This window comes from Xyrauchen texanus, chromosome 8, assembly GCF_025860055.1.
Source record: "Xyrauchen texanus isolate HMW12.3.18 chromosome 8, RBS_HiC_50CHRs, whole genome shotgun sequence".
NCBI classification, from domain to species: Eukaryota; Metazoa; Chordata; class Actinopteri; order Cypriniformes; family Catostomidae; genus Xyrauchen; species Xyrauchen texanus.
The window spans coordinates 20,122,515-20,138,832 of NC_068283.1; the positions used below are offsets into that span (position 1 = coordinate 20,122,515).

A 16,318-nucleotide genomic window follows, 5' to 3' on the forward strand; every position below is an offset into this window, starting at 1 on the left:
CTTTACACTTGCATTTTTTATTTCTATACCAAACAATAGATTGAATTGCCAATTAGCAGTTATGCAATGTGTTTTATTTGCTGTGTGACACAATTATGTAATTATTTTTTCTTTTTTTTATTTACTTTGATGGATGAAAAAAAATATATATATATGTATTGAACATTGATTGAACATTGGGTCTATATAGGCATAAACTGTTATTTGTGATTATAGTTCCTATTAGTCCTACATCACATACAATGATATCCATATCGATTAGAATACTAATAGACTATATTTGTTCCCAAAAATAATATGTAATATTGTTGATGTTGAATAATAATAATAATAATAATAAGCTATTGGCTATTTTGCCTTCAATAAGCATGTATGTCACCTGTCCTGCTTCACACACAGTTTTATTGAATGTAGGTATCCTCCCTTCCGGAGGCGTATTTAATTCGATGACCGTCAAAGACTTTTTGAAGTCTTGTGTGTGTTTGGCGGATCTGTTCTCTAAAGAAATGCAGTCAGTTCAATAAAGCCACCTTCATAGTGGACGTAAAAACCCAGACAAATACGAAGACATTACTGAAACGTCTGATACGGCATATTTTTTTTTTCAATGTGTATTTATTTGTATGAACGGCACTCAAGTGAAGAATGTTACTGACACGTCGACTACTCGTCTCAATATTTATCTTGACCTCAGGTAAGCCTGCGTTACGATTTGAGATCTGGCTGCGTTTGTATGTGGTGATTTGTTTATTTTAGAACTACGATAAGTATATTGAACAAAAAGACAACTTTTGTTGACTAACCCAATGATCAAGATTTAAGTGTGGTGAGCATCCACGCTGTTTTAAGGACCATGGACAGTCTCGAGCGCTGGCAAACCCAAGCTTTTTCCCTTTTACGACATTAAATGCATTTAACCCGACATCTGCTGAGAAGTGTTGTAAGACACAACATTTTTCCAAGTTAAAACAAAATGTGAGGCACATCTGAATTTTCCCAAGATACTGATCAGAATAAATCGTTGGACTCGGATTTAAATCGGGATTAATGTACCGTGCTGTTTAACATTTCTGGCACTCTGTCAACATCTTTTATAATATTGTGTAAAGCTACCTATCGAAATTCGAAACTCTCTGAAGTTGACTGTGTCTTAAAATCTAGTGAGCAGCCTAACTAGCAAGCATTTTGGGGCATGATAGGCGCGTTCAGCGTTTGTCCCTGTATTATTTTATTTTATTTTATATTTTATTTCATTTTATTGTGCTTCTCATCCTTTGCATAGGCTATACATTTTAAAAGTTATCCGTTTTAACACAGCTTTCCTATGCGAAAAATAGCAATCTATTATACATGTAATATGTGAAAGGGACGTTTCTTTAATTATGCTGTAGGCTAGAGTACATAAACCGTTATACAAGGATCATAAAAGTTTCTTTTATTTTTTGGTTCTTAACAGTTGTGAGTTTCTTTATAAGTTTGGTATTTTGTGTGGTGTAAGGTTTGGTCTCTTTAGTCTTACTGCGTCACACATCCAAGTATGACTTTGAGACTCTCAAATGTTCATTCACGCACACACACACTCGCGTGTGAGTGAGTCAGCACTTGGGGGATTGTGACACATTCTTTTGCGTTTAGTACCACAGAAGTTCATTCACATTTCACATTTCATTTTCTTTATTATTAGTTGTTTCTTTCCTTTCAGGAAGTGTGCTTTTGTATCGTAGGAAGCGCAGAATATTTAGTTTAGTACTGATCTGAACAAACATTTCACTCAAACTCTAGTTTATGAACATATTGTTTAAGGCAGACAATAGGCCTAGTTGAACAAATTAATGACTGTGCGTCACAGAAGGCACTTTCGAAATCAGTAAGCAAACATGTGAAAATTATTCATTTTACTCTGTACTACTCTGCATGTGAAGTTCCAGTACTAAAGTGAACGAAAGCCTGAGAGCTTGTCTTATCTTTCTGTTTGGCAACAATTCCAGCTGTGTCCCACAAGTGGACCCATCAAAGACAGAGAGGAAGTAAAAAAAGAGAATGACAGGATGACAGAGAGAGGGGAGACAGGATGTAATATGACTTGTAGGAGAAGGGAGTCACCAATGTATGTCTGACAAGATGAGAGAGGGGGAAATTAAAAACATGTGTGGTACTGTCAGTGGGAATGTATGAGTGTGTGTTTGAGAAAGAGATGTAGAATTAATTTTCTATCTATAGTCTGAGCGTGGTTATTTTTGCACGACACTTCACAGCCAGTAGAGGTGGGCAGAATGCAGATGGGATTTTTTTTTTCCGTGTCATTAAAAATAAATAAATAAATATATATATATATATATATATATATATATATATATATATATATATATATATATATATACAGCAGACATAACTCAATTGTTCACATTACTATAGTAATGTGAACAAATGGGTTATGTCTGCTGTACTGTATTTGTTTTATTTATTTTTTAATATATAGCTATGAAAAAAAATCAATTGTACAAATAATATCAGCAGTCCGGTTTGCTGATGCACTGTTTGACATCTTAGACATTGTGAGTGTGTGTGTGTGTGTGTGTGTGTTGTGTGTGTTTGACAAGCACTAATGTAAACAGACTTGGTTGCGTGCATCTGATAATCGCTCTCATTCAGCATGTGTTCACTGTGAATATATGAGTTTTAAACTGCTATCGTGGTGCTTTTATGATAGTTTGGCTGTCGTTTTTTTTTTTTTTTACATAAAATAAACATACAGTATGAGTATGAGGAACTGTTTGAGCAAATATAAATTACAGATGCTTGACCAGCGAATGCTGTGTTGGTACAAAAGCCAATTTGAATCTGGCAGCTTGTAATGTAATAGCTTTTGCAGAAACACATATGTGTGATGTTACTTTATGCGGCCCAGTTATGGTACATATGAAAAGGTTAAAACATCTACACAACAATTGACTAGAGTCAGGCTGAGGTAATGAAGCTGCATGTCTGATTATGTGTGGCGGAGCTTGGAGGATTATGGAATTAGGGGCTTGCTGCCCTCTGTTTCAGAAGGGTGCTGTAATGCTAATCTTTGTGTCTGAGAGATAAAGCAATGCTCTTATACAGCTAATATAGTTAATTGATAAAGTCTGGCCTGTAAATCAACTGCAATATTGATTTAATGTGAGATGATTTCTCACATTATATAAATAGAGATACTTTTTCTTGTGATTTTCCTTGTTTTCAAGAATTATTTATTATAAAAATTTTTTAAACTGCTTCTCATTACTTCTATTCTCTTCTCAGTCTGTCTCATGTTCTGTTGGATTAGAGGCAGTAAATCTTCCACTTTAATTGGACAGCATATGCTAACTGTGCTTTAATTGGATAGGCTAGAGTGTGAGTTGGTAGCACAGGAGTGCTGCTTCTGGGAACCATCCGCTACGTATGTAAGGGAGAATAAGAGAGAGTGTATGGCATTATAATTAGTTCTTGTGTCTGCCTATGGCAAAATCTACTTCAAAGAGGAGGGATACACACAAATCTAAATGATTTTAGAATTAAAGTTTAATTTCAAATATACATTTAAGTAGATTTTACATTTCTTAAGAAAATGTGAGAGGTGCTTTCCCATGAAAAAACTTGACTTTGAGAGGTTGTTAGTGTGCTGCTTACTGGCCCAAGTCAAAATAGCACAACCTAAGTCTCGATGATATAGGGGTCTCTAGATTTGGCTCAGGTCCCTTCTTCAGAGTAAGTCTATGGAAATGTTTCACCCGTTTTATTATCCACCAGGCAAAAATTTTAAATCTGATTGCTAAGAAAATTAATTGCACACCTCTCCCCAATAAGCAGCACAATTTGAGGGATCATTCAGATATCAAGCAGTGTGGGACGAGATGCACACTGAGGTATAGCCTATATACTGTTGCCTATAAATTAGGGATTCTTCAGTTTTGACAATTTCAGTCAGATCTCATGTCAAAATTTCCGTGCTGTATAATTTGTTTGGCTGCAGTTTTCCAGTGAAATGGCCAGCTGGAGGTGCCAAAAGAGAGTAAAATGGTGTCGTGTTCAGACGTGGATTTAAGTGAATTTTGAACTGCAGTCCTGTGACTCAATGTCCAATGCTCAGGAGAGCTACCGCACAAGCTATATGTGTTGGAATAAGTGCAAAAACTTTATGTAGGTGAGTCTGTAATGCAAGCATTAAAATGCATTGTTTTTCAAAAGATGAGTTAGAGGACAATTTCATCCCCCCCCTTTTTTTTTTAAGTGTCTATTATATGTAGATTTTACTGTTAGCCTTGTCCAAAGACCCAGTTTTTAATATTAAACTATAAAAATGTATTATTAATATATAAATTAGTACATGTTTAAAGATATGAGAATCTAAACAAAGAGTGAAATAAACATAAAACATTTCAATATTTATTGTTCGTAAATTATTTCAGTACATTTTTAAAAAACTACGAATGTCCCACAGTTAGGGCATCATTTCCACCCCACTAAATAATTTTTCCCCTAATAAAGTTTATTATAAAGTTATTATGCTTGTTATCCAATTCGAGAAAAGTGCTAGTGAAGAGCATGCTTGAGAAAAAATAGGAGACAAGTGATGTGACAAATATTATTTGTAAGCAGAATATTTTTGGGGGGCATCACTCCAATCAAGCTTTAATTTTGCAAGATTATGCAGCGTGAAAGTGTTATTAGATTGTGTGTATTTACTAGGATACATTCAATATTACGTTAGATATGAAATGAGCCTTAACCAGGCAAAAGAGTAGGCAATTTGATATCTAAATGAGTCACTTCCCTCACAGTCATTTCCACCACAAAATTCTATTAAACACAGTACAGTATTTGAGCATGTATACTGTACATGGCTACATCATGTTGGTTAAAGTAATTTACTCTTTTTGATGTGTTTGAACTGTTCAAGAAAACCCCTTTACAGGGCACAATAGTCTTTTCTTTGTGTGGGCATTTGTTCCAAGCCTGGATACAGCTGGTTTGTCTCAGTGCAGATTGCGACTTGGCTTCAGTACCATGACCAGATTGTTTTGTTCTGATATACTGTGGATAGACCAGATCCAATTCAGCTTCAGTTATAATGAAGATGGCAGGTGCCAGGCTGAGGGCAACACTCTTCCAATCTCCATAAAGTAGGTTTATGGAAGGCATTCTAAAAATCAGTCACATAGCTCCAAATTCTAATGTTATTTTGAACATGGTAAGGTCACATTGGGGGAGGAACAGACTAAGTGTGGGAGAGTATTCCACTACCCATGAAAGAGAAGAAGGAAAGATAAGATATAGGAACAAAATGACAGCCGAGTAAGAAGTGAGAAGCAGTAGCTTAATACAAACTGACTACTGGAACACCTCTGCTTTTTGAAAAGTGCCCCATTAACATTTGTCTGTTTTGTGCCAGATAAAAAGTTGATTGGTCTTGAAAGTTCCAAAACGGCAGATAACATTGTGTTCAGACTGGCGTATTTGTTCCACTCACACCCTTGCTGTAAAATCCGGGAATTTCACTTCTCTTACAACTGTTGTTTAATTCTTATTATAATTAAATGATAGAAATGTAAGGTACACACGTCAATTGCACTCATTATCTAGTTCTGTTCCAGGCTCAATAATGCATGCAGTGTTGACACTGCTAAGCAACCATTACCACAAAAGTATACAAATCAATACAAGTACTTTAATTTTAACCAGAAATTCAAATTTGGCTTTTGGCTTTGTTTAAAAGCCCCTTTTCGTACCAAACTAAAATATTTGGTTGTGCTATTGATGAACAAGCCTGAAATGACTGGAGAAAGATATGTAAACAGAGAGAAAGGGCCATCAGTATATGTCAGAGAAAGTGATACAGGGGTTTTGTGTTTATGAGCGAGAGAAAGAGGGAATAAATAATGATTATGTATGGTATGTGTGTTTATAGAGCCAGGTTGATGGATGATTGTGGTTGTATGTAGTGTAAAGGTGTGGAACGGGGTCAGATGGTATGTATGCACAAGGTGGTAGTTAAAGCAGCTCCCAGTTGTCAGGTTTTTCTGTTTTGAAGTAGCGAGCCACAACTGCAGAAGAGGGCATCTTAGGCCTCAGGGCATCTTAGGTCTCCACGTCAACCCCCACAATTTACTCTCTCTTTTATTCTCTCTGTCTCTCTCAGACACACTTACAAACATACACACACATGCAAGAGTTTTTGCTAAGAAATTTTGGTGCCGGCCAAAGTTCACCAGACAAATTGGAAAAAATACAGTCATCTCATTTCAGTATTTATTTTGAGCTGTAATACGATGGAGTATGCAAAATATGTAATTTTATCAAGGACAATCAAGTCAAATGGACAATTAACTTTTGTTCATTATTGCTGCTTTTCTGTTAAAAAATAGCAGTCATGGAATTGGCATCTCATTTTAAAAAAAAAATTCAAAACTAAAACAGAGGGCAAATAAAAAATCTAAACTGCAATTTGCCACATATTTTTTCATTCACAAAGAAATATTAAAATAACAAATGTCATTAGGTTATGATTTCACAGATTGGCTAAATTAGTTCTCATTATTTTTATTACTATTTTCCTCCAATTTTACATAGCACAGAAAATGTGTAAATGTAGTAAAATGTGTGTTGCATTTTTCAACAGCTTGAGATGCACGTAAGCCAACCTCTGTGGCAGCGAAGCACTGTCATCATTGGGATGATGTCACGCTGAACACTTATGGTATCACAAGTGCGGAAGGTTGCTGATGCTTCATATTAATATTTTCATATTACATTGTGTCAGACCATTTTTTTATTTGTCGGACATGGGAATGTTTTAACGGTCAAATATCAGTTTGTAACTGAAACCCTGACACACACACACACACACACACACACACACACACACACACACATGTTGTGTTTCCATGTTTTATGGGGACTTTCCATAGACATAATGGTTTTTATACTGTACAAACTTTATATTCTATCCACTAATCCTAACCCTACCCCTAAACCTAACCCTCACAGAAAACATTCTGCATTTTTACATTTTCAAAAACATAATTTAGTATGATTTATAAGCTGTTTTCCTCATGGGGACCAACAAAATGTCCCCACAAGGTCAAAAATTTCGGTTTTACTATCCTTATGGGGACATTTGGTCCCCACAAAGTGATAAATACAGCTCACACACACACACACACACACACACACACACACACACACACACTTGTTGTGTTTCCATGTTTTATGGGGACTTTCCATAGACATAATGGTTTTTATACTGTACAAACTTTATATTCTATCCCCTAAACCTAACCCTACCCCTAAACCTAACCCTCACAGAAAACCTTCTGCATTTTTACATTTTCAAAAACATAATTTAGTATGATTTATAAGCTGTTTTCCTCATGGGGACCGACAAAATGTCCCCACAAGGTCAAAAATTTCGGTTTTACTATCCTTATGGGGACATTTGGTCCCCACAAAGTGATAAATACACGCCACACACACACACACACACACACACACACACACACACACACACACACACACACACACACACACACACACACACACACATGTTGTGTTTCCATGTTTTATGGGGACTTTCCATAGACATAATGGTTTTATACTGTACAAACTTTATATTCTATCCCCTAAACCTAACCCTACCCCTAAACCTAACCCTCACAGAAAACTTTCTGCATTTTTACCTTTTCAAAAAACATAATTTAGTATGATTTATAAGCTGTTTTCCTCATGGGGACCAACAAAATGTCCCCACAAGGTCAAAAATTTCGGGTTTTACTATCCTTATGGGGACATTTGGTCCCCACAAAGTGATAAATACACGCTCACACACACACACACACACACACACACAGAGTGAAGAGAAATGCATAAGTTTTAAACTGAACCCCCCAACACAAACCCAAACCTAAACTTAACCACCAGTGGAATAAAAAGGTAATGTTAGAGGGAAAAATTAAGCCTCTGAATCGCACTCAATCACCCACAATCCTTTGCATTTATCACAAATTATTTAAAAAAGTGTAGAAATGAGTTGCGCGACCACAGAGGTGAAAACCTTTTTGCCACTGCTTACTTTTTTCTTTCACTCTTCAAGTTTTTATTCACATTTGCACCAAGACAATATCTAAATAAATAAAAAGTAGAAGTAGTTTAGACAATACAACAAATTAGAAGATACAAAGCACAAAAAAAAAAAAAAAGAAATATATAAAATGGCAATTACATGAATCTGAAAAGCTTTAAAAAAAAAATTGTGTTTACAAGTCTAGGGTTCTGCTTTTTCAGTTTTGAAAGGATTTAAAAATAAATTCTTAGATCAGTATTACAGGCTTTTTTGAGTGACTCTAGCTTTGCTAAAATAATTAAGGGATTAAGGACATATTTCAAGTTTCTAAACAAAGTCAAATATCACATGCACTAAGCTCTTGGTTCACCATGCACACTTAATAGACTGTCTCATACAAGCATTGAATGTTGAGGAGTCTCGCCTACAGCCTCAGAAGGACTGGTATATGAAGGACCCCTCTCTCTCTCTTTCCCGTCTGCTTGCTTTCTGCACGTGCACTGTGTATGTGTTGGCAAAATGTAACGAGATGTGCTCTGTGCTCTCAACCAGAATCATAAATAATGGAAGATGTGAAAAAAAAAGACTGAAATATGATATACTTATCAGGGAAACACAAACTAATAGGATGGATAAAATAGACCATGATTAAAATTTTACAGCACACTTTCTTTGATATTTGTTGTACAACCTCATCATATCATCATCCCATGATCAAGTTTATAGAAGTTTTTATTTTTAATTATTATTATAATAAAGGTTCTCCAATTATAAAAATTTTTGATTTTCAAGAATAAGTATTTACAAGGACACTTAAAGGGATAGTTTACCCAAAAATGAAGATTCTCTAATTTTTAATGCCGTTAACATGTAATTTGACCCTTTGAATAAATCGTAGTTCATGAGAAGTGATTCAATTGAATAACATATAACGTGCGAGTAAGGGCAGCCGGTGGAGTTTCTGGTGCCCCCCCCCCTAGGGAGTTTGGGCCTTACACATACTGCGTAACATGCGTATAAGGAACGGTGGTACTGATTACCGTCTAATGGAAACCCTGTTGCTGTCTCCAAGGTTCTATCACAGTGTCTCTGTTTGATAGTGCACTAGCCAATGCAGAAGTTGGAGACATTGCTGGAACCCTGCAGGTAATCTACACTGTCATTAACCCATTTAATCCCAATAGTTACAATTGTGACTGGGGTTTAAAATAAGTTTTTTTGATTTTCTCCTATTTTCTCCCCAATTTTGGCATGACCAATTCCCAATGCGCAAAGTCCTTGTGGTGGCGAATCTCATTTGCCTCCGTGTCTGAGACAGTCAATCTGTGAATCTTATCACATGGCTTGTTGAGTGCGTTACCGTGGAGACCTAACATGTGTGGAGGCTCATGTTATTCTCCGCAGCATCCACGCATAACTCACCACGTGCCCCACAGAGAGTGAGAGCCACATTATAGTGACCACAAGGAGGTTTACCCAACGTAACTCTACTCACCCTAGCAACTGGGCCAATTGGTTGCTTAGGAAGCCTGACTGGAGTCACTCAGCACACCCTGGATTCGAACTTGCGACTCCAGCTGTGGTAGTCAGATTGTAAATTTGTAAATTGTAAATGACAGCGCAGACTTTTTTGCATGTCTGTGTAAACTCCATTAAAAGAAGCAAATAAATCCTTTCATAATACATTTACAAATACCATATTTCGTTCATAATTTGAATTGAGTTGTGCTTTGTTCATTTTCTGTTGTTCAACTCTGTTGGTAGGGTAGGTTTTGTGTGGATGACTGAAAAATACATCTGGATGAAGCATATTTTTTCCACTCGTGTTTATAAAGATATTGAGATTAATCGAGCCCCAGCCCCCACCTACTGGTTGGGGCTGGTCAAAGGTGGAGATTGATAGTAAGAAGAACTTAAATTTTTTTAATCAGTTTTTCACCTACACCCATTATATAACTTCTGAAGACATGGATGAAACCATTAAAGTCGTATGAATGGCTTTTATGCCTCCTTTATGTCCTTTTTTGAGTTCTGGTCACCATTTACTTTTGTGAGGACCAACAGAGTTGAGATTTTTTTTAAATCTTAATTTGTGTTATGCAGAAGAAAGTCATATATACTCTATCTAGGATGGCATGAGGTTGAGTAGATGATGAGAGAATCTTGATTTATTTGGGTGAACTATTTCTTTAAAGTATTCCACTTTCTCTTGCACTAATCTTGAACGGGGAAACATTTGCAAGTTGGGAAGCAAGTTTGGAAGAATACAAGTCTTTACTTATAGTGCCTCTGTGTGACTGATTAGCTTACTAAACACTGGTACTGATTAAATTACATCTTAGCATCTTAAAGATCATAAGTTTACATTATTTCACAATTTAATGGATTTTGTATGCAATATGCTTATAATTTAGTAATCATCTCTCACTCATACATGCACAGTTTTTCTCTCACATTCATTCATATTCAGGCATACATATGAACACAAATGATCTGATCTATAGTAATTGTGAGTAATTAATTATGAGACATTAATGTAAAAGCCTCCATTCATTGTGTTTAGTCAATGCATTTAGACATCCAGTGGTTGATTGATATGGTTTAGCGTTCTCTTTTTAAGCAGGTATTGATGTTTGCCATCCATTATGTTGACCTTTTCCATTGTGACTTGATTGCTGGGTAAACTGAATCTAAAGGAGTCAATATGTGTTTTTTTTTTTGTGTGGGAGTGTAGGTTTGAGTGTTGAAAAAGCAAATAAAAAAACGTTTGGTTACGTATGTAACCTCCGTTCCCCGAGGGAGGGAACGACACGTTGTGTCGGAGAAGCGACACTAGGGGTCTCTCTTGAGCGCCGATATTCACCTCTGATCTTATTGAAAAGGGCCAATGGGAGATGGCAGTCAGTATTTGCATACCCGCCTCGGACATAGGGGTATTTAAGCGAGGCAAATACGGGAGTTCATTCAGGATTTTTCTGAGGAGCCGAAATGGTCCGCCACAACAGTGGCTCGGTTCAGCGACATGGCGGAGGAAAGACACAACGTGTCGTTCCTCCCTCGGGGAACGGAGGTTACATACGTAACCAAACGTTCCTCTTCTGTCGCTCTCTCCACGCTATGGCGGAGAAGCGACACTAGGGGACCCATTCCAATCTTGCCATGCGCTGAACCTTGTACGTGGACCGCCGATACAGAGGCGGGCAGGGATTTCATCCAGTGCCCCGCATCGCCTGTACCTGGCTGCACGCACTCTTCCCCAATGCCCCATAAGAACATCGGAGTCCTTCTAGTTACCCTGGGAGGGGAACAAGGCGATGTTTGCCAACATGGGAACGGGCCAGCCTGGCTGGGCCTCTTTCTCTCTATGTTTCTCGCATAGAGCAATCATGGCCGGGCCCTTACACGCATATAGGGAAGGGGTCTTACCCAGACCCTGCGGAGACCACACCTGCCCTTTTTCTTGGGGAGGAAAAGTGGTAGACACGCCACACGGCCGTCTTAGGGCTCGTGTGGAAAGTATGGTGCGGTGGTAGATCCAGCCTCGAAGGGGGAGTTGCTACAGCACGGCGACCGAGGCAGCTGTAACTGCCTAAGGGAGACACGGGGTCCGCCGTAAGGGGACAGAACCGTGGAATTACACACAGGGGAGTCCGAGCAGGAGGCCTTACCTGTGGAGCACCTATACCAGTACAGGGTAGCCATCAGGGTACCCGCCGTGGCTTGGGTCGGCGAGTTCCTCCGCTGAACCGCTGGACCCGGAGGGCTGGGGAGGAATCGACCAGGGGCCCGACTCGAATGGGGCGCCCTGGGAAGAAGGCGACTACTTTACCTTGACGTCAGGAAAAGGGCGCTGGGCAAGCTGATCCACCCGGCCGGTCGGTCTCACGTGTTACCGAAGTTCTCACGGGCTCGACCTGAGAAAACACGAGACGCTAACCGACTCAACGCCGAGGTTGTAAAACCTCGCGAAGGTGTTGGGTGTTGCCCAACCCGCGGCTCTACAGATGTCTGCTAGGGAGGTGCCCTTGGCCAGTGCCCATGAGGACGCTAACACCCCTTGTTGAGTGAGCTCGGACCGCAAGGGTAGGGGCACGGCCTGGGTGTGATAAGCCAGTGTGATGGCGCCGACAACCCAGTGGGCGAGCCTCTGTTTGGAGACGGCATTCCCTTTCTGCCATCCCCAAAGCAGACAAAGAGCTGCTCAGAGCATCTGGTGCTCTGTGTGCGGTCCAGGTAAATGCGCAGGGCGCGACTGGACACAGCAACGAAAGGGCTGGGTCTTCCTCCTCCCGGGCAGCTTGCAGGTTCACTACCTGATCTCGGAATGGTGTGGTAGGAACCTTGGGCACATAGCCCGGTCGCAGTCTTAGGATCACAGACGTATCTGCCGGACCGAACTCCAGGCAAGTGTCGCTGACAGAGAACGCTTGCAGGTCCCCCGACCCTCTTAATGGAGGCGAAGCGATCAGCAGGGCCGCTCTTAAGAGAGAGGGCCCTGAGTCCAACTGATTCGAGCGGCTCGAAGGGAGGTCTCTGGAGTCCTGCCAAGACTACCGAGAGATCCCAGGAGGGAACTAGGCCTGGCCGGAGGGATTCAACCTCCGGCGCCTCTCAGGAACCTGAGGATCAGGTCGTGCTTACCCAAAGACTTGCCGCCTACAGGATCGTGGTGGGCGGCGATAGCGGCAACATACACCTTGAGGGTGGACAGGGACAGCCTCCTGTCCAGCCTCTCCTGTAGGAACAGAAGCACTGACCTAATCGCGCATCTCTGCGTGGTCTACGGCTCGGAAGAACACCAATCTGCTAACAAGCGCCACTTTAGGGCGTAAAGGTGCCTGGTAGAGGGGCTCTGGCTTGGTTGATGGTATTCACAACGGTCGCCGGTAAGCCGGCTAGCTCTTCCGCGTCCCGGCCCAGGGACCAGACATGGAGGTTCCAGAGGTCTGGGCGGGTGCCAGAGCGTGCCCCGTCCCTGAGAGAGGAGGTCCTTTCTCAGGGGAATACGCCAGGGAGGAGCTGTCGCGAGGAGCCTGAGTTCCAAGAACCAAGTCCGAGTGGGCCAGTAGGGGGCCACCAACGTGACTTGCTCCTCGCCCTCCCTGACATTGCACAGCACCGGTGCAAGAAGGCTCACTGGGGAAATGCGTGACTTGCGCAGCCCCGAGGGCCAGCTGTGTGCCAGCTGCCTGTCCCGAGGGGAGCCTCTGTTAGGGCGCACCAGAGCGGGCAGTGGGAGGTTTCCTGGGCGCTAACAGGTCTACCTGGGCTTTGCCAAACCGTTCCCAAATCAACTGGACCGACTGGGGTGAAGCCTCCACTCCGCCGGGCGGGCGTTGTCATGGTAGCGCGTCCGCTATGACGCTGAGCTTGCCGGGATGTGAGTGGCACGCAGCTGACTTGAGTCGCTGCTGGCTCCATAGGAGGAGACGGCGGGCGAGTTGTGACATGTGGCGGGAGCGTACGCCATTGGCGATTTATGTGCAGCGTGCAGCGGGCCCTTTCCAATGGCCCGCTGCACGCGGCACCCCACCCGGACCGGGAGGCGTCGGTTGTGACCAGGACGCGTTGGGACACCTGCTGCAGGGGCACTCCTGCCCATAAAAAGCAGAGGTCTGTCCAGGGTCGGAGTGTTTTGAGGCAAGCGGGGGTGATCCTTACCTGATGCGTGCCGCGGTGCCATGCTTGTCTCGGGACTCGAGTCTGGAGGCAGTGCTGGAGTGGACTCATATGCATCAACCCCAGCGGCGCGACCGCCGCGGAGGACGCCATATGCCCCAGGAGCCTCTGGAAAAGATTTAGAGGGACCACTGTGCCTGGCTTGAAGGAAGCGAGGCAGTCCAGCACTGACTGAGCACGCTCGCTCGTGAGACATGCTGTCATTGAGACTGAGTCTAACTCCAACCCGAGAAAAGAGATGCTCTGAACCGGAGTGAGCTTGCTCTTTTCCCAGTTGACCTGAAGCCCCAAGCGGCTGAGGTGCCGGAGCACCTGGTCTCTGTGTGTGCATAGTAACTCTCGAGAGTGTGCTAGGATGAGCCAGTCGTCGAGGTAGTTGAGAATGCGGATGCCGGCTACTCGTGAGCGGGCAAGGGCGCCTCTGCGACTTTCGTGAAGACGCGAGGGGACAGAGACAGGCCGAAGGGGAGGACTTTGTACTGAAACGCCTGGCCGTCGACCGTGAACCGTAAGAAGGGTCGGTGTCGTGGCAGAATTGAGACGTGGAAGTACGCGTCCTTCAGGTCCACCGCTGCGAACCAATCTAGATGCTGAACGCCAGCCAGAATATTTCTCTGCGTAAGCATTTTGAACGGGAAAACTCACAAGTCCAGGATTGGTCGTAAGCCGCCACCTTTCTTGGGTACAATGAAGTAAGGGCTGTAGAAACCCTTCCTCATTTCGGTTGGAGGGACGGGCTCTACCGCGCCCTTGGCTAAGAGGGTCGCGATTTCGCGTGCGCAGGGAACTGGCGTGCTTCGCCGTGTACTGCGGAAAGCGGACGCCTCTGAAGGGGGCGGAGCCGGGCAAACTGAATTGCATAACCGAAGTCGAATGGTCCGGTGCAGCCAGCGTGATGCGTTGGGAAGCGAAAGCCACGCTTCCCAGCTCTGCGCTTAGGGGCACCAAAGGGACGAGTATTTTGGACATACCGGCGGGCCTCGCAGCTAGGCGGAACAGGTAATGCAGCGTCGGGCGGCTTCGTTGTGGCCTGAGGCTGAGGTGCTGAGAATAGACTCAAAGCACTTACCTTGCTCCGGCGCCCGGCAGGGGGCGGGTTCTTGACTGAGGAGGAGGTCTGATGTTGGCGTCCTCTGGACTCGTCTGAACCGGCCGGCCGAGGGACAGTCGTGGGCAGGCGGAAGGCGGGATCGCCGCATCCGGTGTACCAGGACTGTTGTGATCTGAAAGCACATTGCCGTGAAAATGGCATTTGTGGGCCAGGTGACCCAGAGGCAAAGGAAATAGCTCTTTTATTGAGAATGTGGGTACCACAGCCCCCATCAGGGGGTGTGGCAAATGAAAAAGGAGCTGGTTTCCTCGCAGGGGGATGCCCTCGGCGGGCAGACGGGGCAGGGCCCGTAGCGGCAGGTCTGCGGCAGGGCATGATGTGCGAAATGGCCTCCGTCTGCTTCTTCACCGCGGAGAACTGTTGGGCGAAGTCCTCGACGGTGTCACCGAAAAGGCCAATCTGGGAGACAGGTGCGTCCAGGAAGCGTTTTTTGTCAGCCTCACGCATCTCGACCAGGTTGAGCCAAAGATGGCGTTCCTGGACCACTAGGGTGGCCAACGTCCGTCCGAGTGCCTGCGCTGTGGCCTTCGTCACTCTCAGGGCGAGGTCGGTCGCTGAACGCAGTTCCTGCAGCACATCAGGATCAGGTCCACCCCCCGTGCATGTTTCTGAGTGCTTTGGCCTGGTGGACTTGCAGGAGGGCCATCGCATGCAGGGCGGAGGCAGCGCGTCCAGCAGTAGTGTAGGCCTTCGCGTTAAAGCGAGGATGTTGTCCTACAGGGCTTGGATGGGAGTACGGGGCGACCCCGCCAGGAGGTAGGGCTACCGGGGCATAGGTGGTGCGCAACTGCCCTATCAACCTGGGGAATCGCGTCGTACCCGTGGCGCTCTCCGCCGTCGAGGGTGGAGAGAGTGGAGCGGGTGGCACCTAGACGAGCGGAGAGCGGGGCTCTCCACGTAGACGTCAGCTCATCATGCACCTCCGGAAAAAACGGGACTGGGGGGATGCGAGGCCGCGAACGGCGCGCTGCCCCAGGAACCAGTCATCCAACCGTGAAGGCTGTGGGGAGGATGGAGGGTTCCAATCCAACCCCACGCTCACGGCGGCCCGGGAAAGCATGTCGGTCATCTGAGCGTCGGCCTCAGCCTGGGCCTGCTGGCCCGAAGGCGGCAGTCCAGGTGAGTCCTCGGCATCAGACACCGCACTCTCCGATGCAGCGGCGAGCTCATCTGCTTCGGGCTCGGGAGGATAGACGGCCGGGCCGTGAGGCGAGCCGCTATCGCCGCGAGCATAGACAGGGACCAGCGAGCGTGTCGGGGAACGGTAGGTTCGCGGGGGTCTACTCGGCGAAACCGCACCCGCTGCCGCCCCCAAATCGCCCCCAGCGCCAACCGCATCGTCCTCAATCCTGTGGGAAGAAGGAGCAATGCGGGGTGCAGCTGGGGTGGCTTGCTTTCTGTTGAAAGCACGCCGCGACCGCAACGTGGTCATGGTCATGTTCTCG

The 16,318-nt window shown here is 44.2% G+C and overlaps 1 protein-coding gene across 1 annotated transcript in view; it reads left to right on the forward strand.

Annotated features, from left to right (window-relative positions):
- The first annotated feature begins 527 nt into the window (after positions 1 to 527).
- Positions 528 to 16,318, forward strand: part of LOC127648116 (mucin-2-like) — a 47,232-nt gene continuing 31,441 nt past the window's right edge. The window contains exon 1 of the mRNA XM_052132720.1: positions 528 to 694. Within this exon, the coding sequence (XP_051988680.1) occupies positions 646 to 694 (49 nt within the window). The 5' untranslated portion in view covers positions 528 to 645. The remainder of the gene's footprint in view (positions 695 to 16,318) is intronic.